The sequence below is a fragment of the Chlamydotis macqueenii genome, chromosome 3 (genome assembly GCF_036417535.1).
Source record: "Chlamydotis macqueenii isolate bChlMac1 chromosome 3, bChlMac1.mat, whole genome shotgun sequence".
In the NCBI taxonomy this organism is placed as follows: Eukaryota; Metazoa; Chordata; class Aves; order Otidiformes; family Otididae; genus Chlamydotis; species Chlamydotis macqueenii.
This window is the reverse complement of record NC_141558.1, coordinates 55,551,367-55,565,620: the sequence shown is the minus strand read 5'-3', so window position 1 is coordinate 55,565,620 and position 14,254 is coordinate 55,551,367. Positions and strand designations below refer to the sequence as shown.

The window sequence follows — 14,254 nt, the reverse complement described above, 5'->3', positions numbered from 1 at the left end:
TCAGTCAACAGAAACTCCTTGTCCTCAACAGAAACACGCCAGGTCAGATGAGGTAGGATTCTTGCCTGAGTAATACTTCTTTGCCTCCACACACAAAACTGAGGTGACAATCTTACAGTTGGCTATATATTCAGATTTCAAACAACTATGATGAGTCTCCCGAATACACAGAGGAGTGCTCTCAGCAAAACTCTTTGAAGTAATGATGCATAGATAAAAACTAGGGAAATTCAAAGTGTAAGCAAAGCCTGTGATTTGAAGAGGCCTCCCTGTGGAGAGTGTCCTATTATATGTAAATAGCACTGAGAATAGCATGCAAGTATGGTCATTAGTGAAGGTTTGAACTTTTCCAGAACAACTTCAATTCTGAGCCAAGCTACTTCCACCTTCAAAAGCAGCAAACTCTGTGACTCAGCAGAAGCTGAGACTGAAAAAGCCTGTTTCAGCAAGGACCGGTGGTTTTAAGATGCTAAAGTATGCCAAGGCTTTTCTAATCCCTTAAGCTATTTTCCATGCTGTTTTCCTATTCAGTTAGTTGCAGACATGTAAAAGAGAACTACTGCATATTCCATGATTGCACTGTTTTGCTATCAATTGTCATTGTATTGCCTTACATATTTGGGGCTGCATATGATTTCCCCTACAGAGCTTATATTATAAAGGGAAAAAGAATGGAGAAAAGGAGGATGCAAAGACTCCTACCCAAGCAAAGCTCACAGAAGAGCTACTGAGAACAGAGGCACATTCAGCAGCACGGAAAAACTCCTCAGGTATCTGGGATATGAAAAACTTTCTAAAAAGGATGAAGAGATGCAAAGTGAAGATTTCGCTCCACAGCTGCCCAACCGAGCAGAGTTAGATGCATGTTATAGACTACCCTACACTGCCTTACTTAGTCCTGTGTAAATTTAACAGGGACATCACATAAATGTATTTCATTACAGTTACAGAGTTCACGTCTGTTTGTTAAAAAAAACCAAACATATTCAGGTGGTCACCATTCAAGATTTAGTAGCTTACACCCATAAGCTTTCCCTTTGCAGTTATATCAATGAAAATTAGATGTCAAAATATCTCTTCCTGCATCCAGTCTATTTATGTCTGCAATTTAGAGGAACTTTTATATTGATTTAAATGACCGAAACCCTGGAACTCATGTGAATGTTTTCTGTCAGTTCTAATGAGAAGTATGCAGCCGCAGTCTAGGCTTGTTTCAAGGAGCAATTTAAATGTCTGAGCATTTCCCTTTTATACTGGGCTAAGCTTACATGTCTCATTTTGTTATGCACATTTCCTCAACATAGTAGCAGAGACCCGGTCATTTGGAGTGATGGGAGAGTCCACAGTCACCAGAAAGCCATTACTTTTGATCGGCTGTCTGCCTTGATTGTTACTAACCCAGTACAGCCCATCCCAGCCCCTCTGCCTCTAGCTTCTGGTGCTATGCTTCTTCAGCACTTAAAAGGAGTTAACGCAATGTGATCACTGTAAAAACATGTCTGTCTTTGCCCAAGGTGTCTTTGGATTGCAAATTCCAGCAAGCCAGTAAGCAGGACGAAGCACTTCGGCTACCATGAGAAAAGAGTGAGGGCAGCCATTTTGGAGGCAGTTGGTCTTACCAGATTACCAAGCAGCTGTATCAATTTAAATAGTTTCTAGACATAGTACCCATTGATAATGCTTACCACGTATACATGCACAGTGTCTGTATTGCTTCATAGGGTCTCCCGGTAGTGCTGCACATTAGGAATATTTAAGCCACGTTTTAGACAAGCATTCTTTTTGGTGTCTATCAAAACACCTTTTAAATAAGTATAGGAACCAAGAAGCTCTTCCGGTTTCAATCTAGTGATGTGCTAGCACATGTAATTTTCATCTGACACACTTTTCAGGACTGACAAAGTCTGGGTGTGAGTGTGTCCTTGGGCCCAGTCAAAATCACATGGTTTAAGTCAGGGAAAGGGCAGTCATCTCTTTGCAGAGCTGATCTTACAACCCCGTGTTTCTGGAGCCATTATGTTAGAATAAACTAGAATAAAATGGAGGACTCTCAAATAGTTTCACGGGACTGAGGCAGAGAATATGTTTAAGTTATGATTTCTCAGACACAATTTATGCTTCTGACCTTATCGTCTATGTGGGCAGTAGAAATGAAAGTAATGCAGGAGTAGCTTCACAGCTCTGTACCATCAGAGAATTGCTTCTTTTGCCAGAAAAATCCTGTCACACCATGTGCCCCACCTCAGTCATCAGAGTCCTCTGGCAGATCTAACTGCAAATGGCTGGAGTGAATAGCATGAGAAAGAAAGGAAGACATTTTGAAGGAGATTATGGTCAATCTGACCATTTGTATAACACACTGCTTTAAAAAAATACCGTCTATCCGGGGGAGTTCATGAGCTCTCTAGAAGGCTCAGTCCTGCCAAGTTTGGATTAGCAGTAAATAGAGAGAAAAAGTTCTACAGGATGAAGGTAAATCCTATTTTCTGCCCTATTTTTTTTTTAATCCTGGAAAAGAGAGCAGTGGTAATCATTGAAGAATTACAAGAAGAATTAAAAGTAGTCCTGACCCAGTGGGATAGAAACAGCTGCCACCAAAACCAGAGGAGGTTTTGATCTGATATACCCAGAACATTAACCAGTCCAAGTAACTTCAGATCTGGAGTGACTCCCAGATCTGAGTTACAAAACTCTACCCCTTACATCACTACTTTTTTTTTTTCTTGAGTCGACATCAAGCTGCAGAGAAATTCTAAGGGAAAAGCCATCATAGTGCACAGTCCATCTGGTGCTGCTGTGCTACATGGCAGACAGTCATGGTTCTGGAATGGCGAGATGAGTACATCATTTAAAAATGACTGATTTCAGGGAGTGTGACAGGTATGCTCACAAAGTTTGTTCCGGTTCTCAAACTATTACTATAGTTTCCACTTTAAATATGGAAATTTCATTTCTAAATTAGGAAATAACCTTCAGTGTGTGCTCACTGTATTTAAAACATCTTGAAATTATATGATCTGCATATAGATTTTAGGCTGTCTGTAACTAGTCCTTCTAACTTTACTCTTTACAAACATTTCAAATTATTGGGGCAGGGTGGGACCCTTAGGATGAATTTGCATTTTTTTCTAAATACTTCTACACAAAACATCAACACATTTTAAATACCGAACAGATTTTTAATTTTAGTTTTCTTGCTGCTTTGTTTGTAACTCTGCTTTTTGTTTTAGTAACCTTCAGAGATATGTATTTTTACAACGTATTTTCCAGCTTGAATTCAGTATCTATCACATCCTTCTAGAGAGGTTGAGAAGTATGCACTAGCATTGTATCACACATTATTTTTTGTCAACTATGGAGAATGCTGCTGCAGAGATGCGCTGGGAGAAAGCGTATAAAGAACTGCATGAATGGCAAACAAAATTATGCCACCGTGATGACTCTGAAGTGTGTAATAGATACACTCCATGGAAACAAATCTAGGTGGGAGAATGGCCCATGGAATGTCTTTACCCTACACAAACAAACACACACACGTGTTACTACTAAAAAATTACTCGGAGAGTCTTGGCACTGAAGCACTAATTTATATCAGTTGTCCAAGATGTCTCAAGGAACTCAGCCCTTAATTTGGGCCATACCTGACAATCAGCCTGTCTAGGAGACACTACATTTTGTCTCAGGGTGAACCCCTCTCTGGATGCTTCTGTATCCCCCTTTCCAAGGGCACAATCCTCACAAAATGCTTGGAATGCCCCTTGTACAGACGAACTAGGACAAGCCAGCTTCAATATGACTCATTGTTATTATTTAAGGAATACTTCAAGGAGTCATTCCTTGTGCCGGTGCTTGTGTAGTATCTCTTAGAGCTGTAAATCCAGTACCCCTGTCTTGCTTATTTTTCCGCTTTACTAATAGGAGGGGGAAGAACTTGGACTTAAAATGACAAGGAAATTAGAAAGTAGAAAGCTGTATGATAACTGCATGACCATTGTATTTAGATTTTTCAAATAAAAAAGGATTTGAACCATCTTTCCTTTTGGAGTACAATGCTGGGAAGCCAAGCACTATATGTCTTCATTAGTGATAGGGACCTAAATGGTGAAGCAGTAGACAGTATGTGAAATCCCAGACTTTCTCCCATTGATGCTCAAGGAATGGGGATTTCGTTCCAGAAATTGAAATTGACAGTCAGTCAAAAAAATCTGATTACATGGGGAAATGTAAACTAGAGGCAAAGATTTCATAATGTTGAATCTACATTGTATACAAAAATTACTTGAAAAATAATGTGATAGTAGTAAGATACTATCTTTTTTATAATAGTTTGCAAATAAATATATATTTTATGAGGCTCATGGCAAGATTTGAATTTCAGTAGGTCATACTGAGTATGACTTTGTTCCAGGAGTGGCACAGACAATTCCTGGTTTTCTACTGTTGTGAGGGTATCTCAATCTGGTCCTGTGAAATTTCAGTTCAAAGTAAATCCAGATGGATTAAATCAAGAGTACTGCTGAAATGCAGAGTGACTGCGGAAAAATGAAGAGGGAAGGCAGGCATTTGGATTGTAAGACTGAAACAAAATATATATGGACATATACCACAGTAAAAGACAATTAGAAAATATATTTATACTAAATTAAAACTTTATTGACTAATGTTCTCCAGACAACATGATCCGACGGACTATGGTTGCATACATGCAATGAAGTTGAACGCAACAGTAGTTTAACATGGAATGTCAAACAAATTAATACAATGTATTAAATGAAACAATTTACCTGTGTTGCTGCAAAATGAAACCAAGCTATGTATCTCCTTGGTCAATCTGTGTTCAGCTAAGAGGCTATGCATTTGAAGAAACTGGTAGATTTCTTTAGCATATATTTCAAATAAATTAGCTAGAATTGTGCTCTTTAAAAATCCTTTCAACTTCACTTGCATTTCAAACAAAATCTAAGTGTAAACACTAAAGTTGCTAGAGCCATCTAGAAAGACCTAACTGTCAGACTTGGAGTGGACATTACAGTTCAGTAAATGTGAATACTTAGAACAAGAAAAATACCAGTTACTGCAAAAGTCATGGAGGCATATTTTATTATTAATCCAGCACAAAGCATTTCTTCTAAGTTTCTCACATAAAAGACTAAAGCTTGCTTACAGTACTACATCTTCTATCATTCAAGCATTATTACCTATCAGGGAGATTGGCTAGATGACCTAATGAGTCTTTTCCACCTCTAACTTCTACAAAAGAAAATCATTCATACCAGCAAGAACATGGTTCGCTACATCCTGGGCTTGATCCTGTAGCCTTCAGCCAGGCAAAACTCCCACTGACTTAAAAGAGAGATTTTCCAGAGCAAGACATCCAGGATTAGGCCCTTTTTATTTTTTTATTTTTAAAAAAGCATCCTTTTAGGATACATGGAAAATATTCTATAGAATTAAAAAAATATAATGACATGTGCTTCACTTGCATTGGAGGAATCAGAGAATGTAAACACCATAGTGGCCCACCTCTCCACAATATCCATGAGAAAGTGTCAACTGCAAGTAATCTGTGTGTGTTTGTTTCTCAACCTATGCTTTTGAGGGTGTTCTGTGTATACCTTTACATCCACACACATATGTACACCCTTACTATATGTAAAGGTGTGATAAAATGCACTTAAGGAAGTTGCTCGCCTGTCTTCAGGCTTAAATCTGCAAGTGGCAGCAAACTGGGTTTTATATGATACTAATTAGACTGTATGTGAGCAGCAGGACACAAATATAACTGTGGGCAAGACAGCGTGGTTGCCGGTTCTACGAGTGTGGAGCCATCCCACTTATGCACATCACAAAATCTACCTGCATGAAGTGCTGGAAAAGCAGGTAACCAAAGTATTTCTTAGTGGACCATGTCTGAAATTTGAGCTGAATGACTCAAAGGATATAGATTGTCTTCACAGGAGCCCTTTGACAACCTGGAGAAGCATGTAGCAAAGTTTACCTTCAAAGTGCACTTTCTAAGAATGGAATGTTCTTGACAGGGAAATGATCAGAGGCAATCCTGGACTTTTTTGCTTGTTGAATACGAAAAATATTTTCATCTTCAGGCAGCACTTCACCCTGACAAATGTGAGTTCAGTTATTATTGGGTTTTAGTATTATGGAAGATTCTTTAGAAACAAACACGATAGTACACACATACACATACACTCAGATATTTACAGCCTTTCTAGAAAAACAATCTCCTACCTTAGTACTGACTACCTATCTTTTTCCTCTTTTTTTTTTTTTAGTATTTAAATTCTTTAAACCAGCTACATTAAATACCAAAGTGTACTGTACCAACCCCACACCAACCCCACATCCTCCCCCAAAAAACAGCAAGTATTTTAAAAGTTTGTTCGCTTGTTTTTTTTTTTTTTGTTTTTGTTTTTATGATTGTTAAAATCTCCTGCTTGAGACTGTTAAGTACCACCTCCACTGGAACAAGATCAGCACTGACTGCATCTTCCAATGCACGTCGTTTCATAGTTGAGCAAGTACTGCATCTAGAAGCTTAGATCTCCAGGTCGTCAGGTCGAGGCCTGCTGCTGGCTCGGCTGCTGGCTCTGCTGGGAGGCCGCTGGTCCACAATGGTGAGGGGTTGCAGCTCGTGTCCCGACGCCAGTTTTTTAGTGTTCTGGTGCTCATCGGAGAAGTCAAAGGGCTGGGCATGCGAGTTGGAGATGGTGCTGCCAGCCTGCCCCATTCTGTTCTGCTCTGCACTGTAGTTGGCCCAGTTTTGCTCACTGGCTTGCTTATTGTAGTTACGACAGGAGGAATTGTTCCTGTCTCCGGTAACGAGCTTGTACCCTGGGGGAGACATGGGAGACAAGGGGGCGGTCGGTGAGGAGCAGCCATTGTAATAAGCATATTTGGGGGAGCCACAGTCCTTGGAGGGGCTCATGGCACCGCTGTGGGAGTAGGGGTCAGTTTTCCCTTTCACGCGATCCTTGACACCCTTGAAGAACACGTAGAAAAGCTCGATGATGTTCAAGGCAAGAGACACCAAGGACACAACCAGCATGAAGAGGATGAAGATGGTTTTCTCAGTTGGACGGGAGAGGAAACAGTCCACTCTGTGCGGGCATGGATCTCGCTCACAGGTGTAGATGGCATTCAGGCTAAACCCATAAATGTACCACTGTATCAGCAAGAAAGCCACCTCAAAGACAGATTTAAACAGGATGCTGATGATGTAAGTACGGAGCAGTCCCCCACGCATCTTCACTTTGCCATGCTCTTCAATCCCATACTTGAATTTCTTAATTTCTATTTGCTTGAGGTGCATATCCACATTCACACCATCATTTTGAACCACTTTGAGCTCTTCCTCTCTTTTGTTCAGCTTCTCTTCTTTCCTCATTACATAGAAAACATGTGCCAGATACAAAAGGGTAGGTACAGACACAAATATGATCTGCAGAACCCAGAAGCGTACATGGGAGATGGGGAAGGACTTGTCATAGCAGACATTCTCACAACCAGGTTGTTGAGTGTTGCACCGGAAAGCAGACTGTTCATCTCCCCAAGCGGATTCGACTGCTGTCCCCAACAGCAAGATTCGGAAAATAAAGAGGACAGACAGCCACACTTTCCCTCCTGCAGTAGAATAGGCTTGAACCTTGTCAAGAAGTTTTCCTAAGGCACTCCAATCACCCATCTTCACAGGATGCTGGCTAAGGAAGGACACAAAGGAAAAAAAAAGCAATGGTTAAGACAGAGCTTTAATACTTTTGATACACTGAATCACAGATCAATGCTAACAGAGCAGTGATGTCTGCTTTGTTTTAATTATTATGTTTTACACATTCTGAAGAGAAATCAGTTTTAGTCAGTCTGCAGGTGGAGTGGGAAGTCAGGGAAACAGAAAAGAGAAAATAACATATAATGTCTCAGAGCGCAATGAAGAAAGAGGTTTCTAATTTCACTCCAGTTTTCAAGAAGCCCATGACAACGCTCAGTTGCCAGTGTGGCTCAGCTTCCTTGGTGGCAGCCTCAATTCAATGATCTACACCTGCCTCAGGTAGAAAACAGCTGTGACGCACGGCTGAGACAGGGTGTAGAAGTACGCAGTGGCACTGCCTGAATACACTAGGGATAAATGGAAGACTTCTCTTTCAGTCTGCATCGCTCACAGTAATATTTATGTTCACTTTTTGAGAGAATAAGAAAGGAAACCATAGTATAACCTAAATACAAAAGGTTATATTAAGTTAATGTTAGGCTTGGATACCTAAAATTTTATCATTGCAAAATGTGTGCTATTTTTACTACATAAGCATTAAACTGTGCTCTTGCATATGACTACACTGTGTGTAATACATTTAAGAGTATAGTTCCTAACAATGCCGAGTTTATACAATACTCAATTTCAGAAAAATCTTGCTATCTAAATAAAGTTTATACACTAGTATTTGCAGCACAAAGATCAAAGTTAGTACTCCTCACCTCTACTTCTATGAAGGAACCAAAAATAGTAAATACATGAAGCACTGCTAAGCTCAAGTTACTCTATTGGAAGAACTGGTTTCCTGTTTATCTGTAGCTTGCTTAACTTATTGTAGCTTCAGCTTTGTATTTGCATCTTTTTGTATTTAAATTCCTTCACTTTGCTTTGAAAGGAAAAAAGATTTAGCAAGAAAAAAAGGTAAATGAGCTCTTTCTGGTTTTAAGGCAACTCCTGGCATGCAGTTTACATTCCAAATGTTGAAGACTGCAAGTTTAAATTGTCTTTCTCAACTTGAGTTTTAAAGTGCGCATTTCTGGGACACAGGCAGCTTCTCAGGGATATCTGGAAATACACAGGATGACATAAAACAAACAAAATGGTTTACTTAATGTTCTAGATTCCTAAGAAAAACAAAGTTTACTATAGGATTTTTATCAACTGGAGAACGGTAATCCTACCTGCATAAAAACTTACATTTAAACTTGCTCCACATGAACAAGCATGTGGAATCGGGACTCAGAAGAAAAAAATAATCACAAAGCTTCCCTTTTAAAGCAGATGCTGCTGGGTATAGGTATTTGTTCTGTGCATGCTGAGTAATCCCTTCCTGGTATTTACACTCTCGATAATGTCAAAATTATTTCTTCCGCACCGCATCATGGATATAGTCCCTAGTGAAGGTCATTTATAGAAAAAGCTCTTTTTGGATAATTCATAAAACAGGAAATTTTAGCACCACGGAGATTTGCTTTCAAGAAGCAGTGAGTCACTGGAAACACAAGATTGTAAGTCTGGCAAACTCAATCATAACAAGAGATGGCAAATGAAAACACACCATTCCTGCCATCGGAACGAGTCTGAGAGTCATGGGAGACAAGTGTTTAAAGTACTCGCTCCGAGATGCCAATGATCTTTGAACCTCTGAAAAATATCCCAGGGCCATTTCCTCAGTCCACTTAGTCAGCTTGCTCTGAAGTCTACCTACTGCGGCGTGCAGACCCTTCCTCATGTAATTAGCTCTCCACATGAACAAAGTCCCATCAAAGGAGCAGGCCTGCTTCAGACTCTTAAATCTGGAAGCCTATGCTGGGAGGAGTACACAGCGTGTTTATCTCTGACACAGCCCTTCAGTCATCCCCAGCTTTAGTCCTTCCCAGGAAAGGCCAGTTTATCTCTAGGGGCTCAGGGCGGCAGAGAAGGAGTCGGCCACAGGAGTGCGGAGGTCTCTGGAAAGGCTGGAATGAAATGTGACCACGTTCCTCCATGGGCTGGGATTGTTAAAACAGAGAACAGCCTGTAACTATACAAGACGTGAAGTTTGTTTTAAAGGCAGGCTATTTGCTCCATGTCCTAGAAGTCGAAGTGGACAGAAAGAGCCTTTTTCAAGTACAGCTTCTTGATTTAATTAGTCAGCTTTCCGAGGATTCAAAACTACTGCATTAACAGACTTTTCTCAGACTCAATGTATTTTTTTACTGTCTAAATGTTATTTCAGATTGAAAGTTTGATTAAGAAAACAGAGGACGTGTTATTTCTAGGCAGTTATGTGTTGTTTGGTTTTTAATTACGCTCCACTCTGGTCCATTAATGAAACGTGATTTACTTCAGTTTTGACCTACTTAATCCCACACCTGCAATATTTTGAGGATTTACTACCCATTTTTTAATTTGCTTCAGCATGCAAAATTGCTAAGTTTCATTTATGTCCTCTGGCAATATAAACTCCAGGAGGAAACATTCCATGCTTGAATTACTCATACATAGTTTTGAAAAGCAACTTTTTTCTAAAGAGATCAGTTACATGCTAGCCTTTGCCAGTGATAAAAAGCCCCACATCAATTCAAAACATTGTACTGTTAATCAGATAACCTCGTGGTGGCACAAATATATTATTCCTTTGCTTAAGTGGCTTCTATTCCTTTGTAAAACACAGTACTTTGTTTTGTTGTAGAGAAAATTCATTCATAGGACCTAACTTGCTTACTTTCGGGGCACTGAAAGATCATTTTTATTAACTGATTACAATATCTGTTTACTAGGTATAAAAAGAGGTTTTGTATCAAACAGTTATTTAAGTATTCTAGCTTTGTAAATAGCTTGAAATGGATGGCAGATAACCTTTAAAAATAGTTCTTCAGCATTCTGGACTTAAAATTATTTTAACACTTCCAAATACCTTAAGCGAGTTCACTGAATGACGCAGGTTGACCTGATCGATTGATACAATTTCAGTACTTCAGGAATTTAAGGATACGGCCGATGATCAGTACGTGTGTTTCATGACTTCTTACTGATTATTACTTTACAGGATTATAACCTTTTTCTGAGACAGACTAATGTTGGCCCAGTAAACTCTTTAAAAGATGGATTTTTTCCAGGTCCTACTGTGTGTGGGTAAAGACAGAGGAAAAAAGCCATAGAGCAGCAGGAGATAGGACAGTATTCATCTGCATGGGTTTTGGATGACCACATATATAAGAAATTTTATTTGTAAGCCACAATTAAGAAATTCTAGAACTATTTTTTATGGATGGTATTCATCATGTCATCTGGTTCATATTTTCCAGGAAGAATAATGCAAACTCAGTGCTGTGGTAACATGCCTAGGTCTGACTACAGTGTTAGAAGGTCACATGCTAGTGGATGGAAGAGCAGTAAGGGTTAGAGTGGGATCTAAAATGGGATTGTGCAGCTGAAGCAGTTGGGAAACAGGCCAAAATTCCGGTTTTCCAACCTTTCCTACCTTTTAATGTGTGCTCACACACAGGTAAAGAGCCAACAAAAGAGAAGATTCTGGACCTTGAACATCAATTAGCTTGACTATTTCCCAAAAGCAACCAGCACTGCAGAGAAAGCAGCTGAGATGTACAATTGATGGGGTTTTGATGGGTTGAAATAGGGAAGGCTGGTTTTCTGAAATCTTACAAAAATCAGTGAATGTCTTCCAGACATTTCCCTAGGAAGGTGCAGTTCATTTGTAGGTCTGCAGATGAGCGTCAGTTCATTTCATCCACCGGAAGCAGATTACACACTAAATGGTTACAGTAACTAGAATTTAAAGTGTCACAACTGCGTGTTTTCTTCGTTCTCTGCTAGTATTGCTGGGGGTCTGCCACCAGTGGATCTACCCCACGGCCTTTGCCTCTCCCTTGTTATACCCTCTCCACCTAACTTAATTCTAAAGCATAGCTGCAAAAGCAAGCGTAAGCACTTTCTTAGACATTCTCCAGTTGTACACGTCAGGTCTACCCTCTGTGTTACTGCCCAGATTCATCCCGCTCCCAATTCACTTTGGAATTGAAGACAAGAAATGCTAAATCCCCTGCGAGGCCCTCGGGCCCTCTGATGCTCCTGCTTGTGGTGAAATCTGGATTTCCAAAACATACATGTGGCATAAACAACAGGCCAGGTGCCTCCATGCAAGAAAAATTCAGTGGGTAACAGGGGGACAAGATACCAGAGACTGGGGGAAAGAGCGCAATGCATCTGATGAAACAGATCCATTGCTCAATGCCACCTAACCTTCCTCATGCCCACAGGAATCCTTGGCCTAAACCGACGTGCATTTCAGAGACAAATGAAATTAATCTTTCAGGCTTGCACAATACGAGAGCTGAGATGACTTTACAGTGTTGAATCTGTTTGTGCTCCTGAGTATATAAGAATTCAGATTTACGTAGCAAATCAAATCTCTTCTGTCCCTCTCTTCCCTCCTCTGAACTCAGCCTGCGGCTCACCCTTCTCCCATCTGTATGCTTGTTAGGTATCGTGGGTCAGTGCCAGTGTTTGGCTTTGAAGTTTCTGAAGGAAACACTTCAGTAAACATCCCAAAGACTAGAGGCTTAAATTCTGCAGTGTAGTGTGCTGTCCAGATGTTAAAAATGGCAGGATGAAAGCTTCAAGCAAGTCCTCCAACTTGCTCCCTATGCACACGCACACACAGAGAAGCCAGGCATAAGGTGTCCATAGCCCATTTTTGTCCCCATTACCAGGGGCTTTCGTCATAAATCTCATATACAAAAATCAAAAGGAATTCCTGAGACGAAATATGCCGCTTTGTGAGGCTCTCTGGGTATCTCAAGGCGAAATGTGAGGACACGCAGAAGCACACACTATTCTGGCTTAAGAGGAGAACGTGTGACTCGATAAGATAGATCCTGCGCTTCCTCTGACTTTCAGCTGAAGGCTCTTTTTCCTGCCTCTTCCTGTTGCTCTAACTACTGGCAAGCAGCAGGCAACAACTGCTATAAGGAATCACTCCAAGTCTAGCAAAGTAAAAAGCTTTTTAGTTCTCCTAGAGACGCTGCTCAAGCTTTTTTTTTTTTCCCTCCGCATTTCGGTATTTAAACCTTCAAGGTAATAAAAAGGGAATGTGTCATATTGGGATTATGACACAGATAGTGGATATTCTTGCACAGTTCTTCCTAGACAACTCTCATTTGTATCTACCCAAGCCTTTCCCAGACATTGCCAACGTGGTAAGGCATATCATGCTATCTCACATTCCTTCTCTAAAATCCCTCACCGGGGTTGCTAAAACAGAGTAACTATACACAAAGCAGGTTAAAAATCCATAACCCACGTCTGGATTTTATCACATCTATTTTAAAAGGAATGGGGAAAACTTATCGGGAAGACCACGTGAAAGTCACCACCTCGGTGGCTGCAGCATTTCACAAAGCCCCTAATTAAGAACCTCGCTCTGCACAAACTCAGCGGCATCAATCGGGATTTCCACACGAAAGCCAAATGCGTGGGGCACAAACGGGACGCACGCAGGACAAGGTGTCCCCCCCCCGGCTTCCTGACTTCTGCTGCAGTTTCGGCACAACAGAGGAGCCTGAAGCGCACCTCGTTTTTCTGTTGTTGTGTTGGTTCGTTTGGTTTTTTTTGTTTGTTTGTTTTTTGTTTTGTTTTGTTTTTTTTTCCTTAAAGGAGCGGATTGAGTTGAGAGGAGTGATTCCACCTCAACAGCAGCAACAAGTCTGCAACTCAGCTCTGCTCTTAGAACTTCACTGCAGCTTCTCCTTCAGTGGAACAAGGTCAGAAGTTGTAAAAGTGTAATATTGGAAGAAACTTATAGAAATCTGACAAAAAGAAAGCAAAGAATTCCTACAAGTTTGAACTTAGCACTTTAAGAGAACTTAGGTTTTTACAGATGTGTATTTTTAAACAAGTTCAACCATCAGCGCAGCAACACCGAATTCTTAGCTTGGAAAAAAAAAAAAAAAGAAGTGTTTTCAGAAAAAAAAAAAGTGATACACAAAAAGGTGAAAAAGGAAAACTTTCAACTTACCCTTGCTGATCAGCAGTGAAACTGGATCAGAGTACTTCTTTGGAGGGTTAAAGTAAAATGGAAGAGCACGTTCAGGCACTCGGACCTGTCTATTTAAACTTTAAAAGTCTACTGCTGGTCTGGATTTTTCATCCTTCCTTCCCCACTAATGAAAGAAAAGTGCTGATACCTCGTAAAAGTTTTTTCTAACTTGGAACACTGGGAGAGCTTTTAACAAGTTTTCAAGCCTCTGACTGTGAAAGAGGAGGGGAAAAGGAGGGGTGGCAGCCCAGGAGGAGGGGCGGTCTGCAAATGGAGAGGAGGAAGGTGGGGGAGGAGGGGAAGAACTGAAGGCACAGCAAAAACCAGCCCGGGGAAAAGGAGGGAGCGGAGGCATGAAAGTCCACTCTTGCTGATGTAACAAAACCAATGTTAGGGCAGTCAGCAGCCACCCCCCCACCCCCGGTCACTGAGGGCACCTGGGTGGCACG

At 40.6% G+C, this 14,254-nt stretch overlaps 1 protein-coding gene across 1 annotated transcript; it reads right to left on the bottom strand.

The window, feature by feature from the left end:
• Positions 1–4,627: 4,627 nt before the first annotated feature.
• Positions 4,628–14,009, bottom strand: GJA1 (gap junction protein alpha 1). The gene is made up of 2 exons (XM_010121090.2): positions 13,785–14,009; positions 4,628–7,715 (listed from the first exon to the last, which is right to left on the bottom strand). The coding sequence occupies exon 2, from the start codon at positions 7,697–7,699 to the stop codon at positions 6,554–6,556; it is 1,146 nt and encodes a 381-aa protein (XP_010119392.1). The 5' UTR covers positions 7,700–7,715; positions 13,785–14,009; the 3' UTR covers positions 4,628–6,553.
• Positions 14,010–14,254: the final 245 nt, after the last annotated feature.

What these genes read in the sequence shown, in the direction of transcription:
- GJA1 (XM_010121090.2), bottom strand. Translation starts at nt 7,699, where the DNA reads ATGGGTGATTGGAGTGCCTTAGGAAAACTTCTTGACAAGGTTCAAGCC.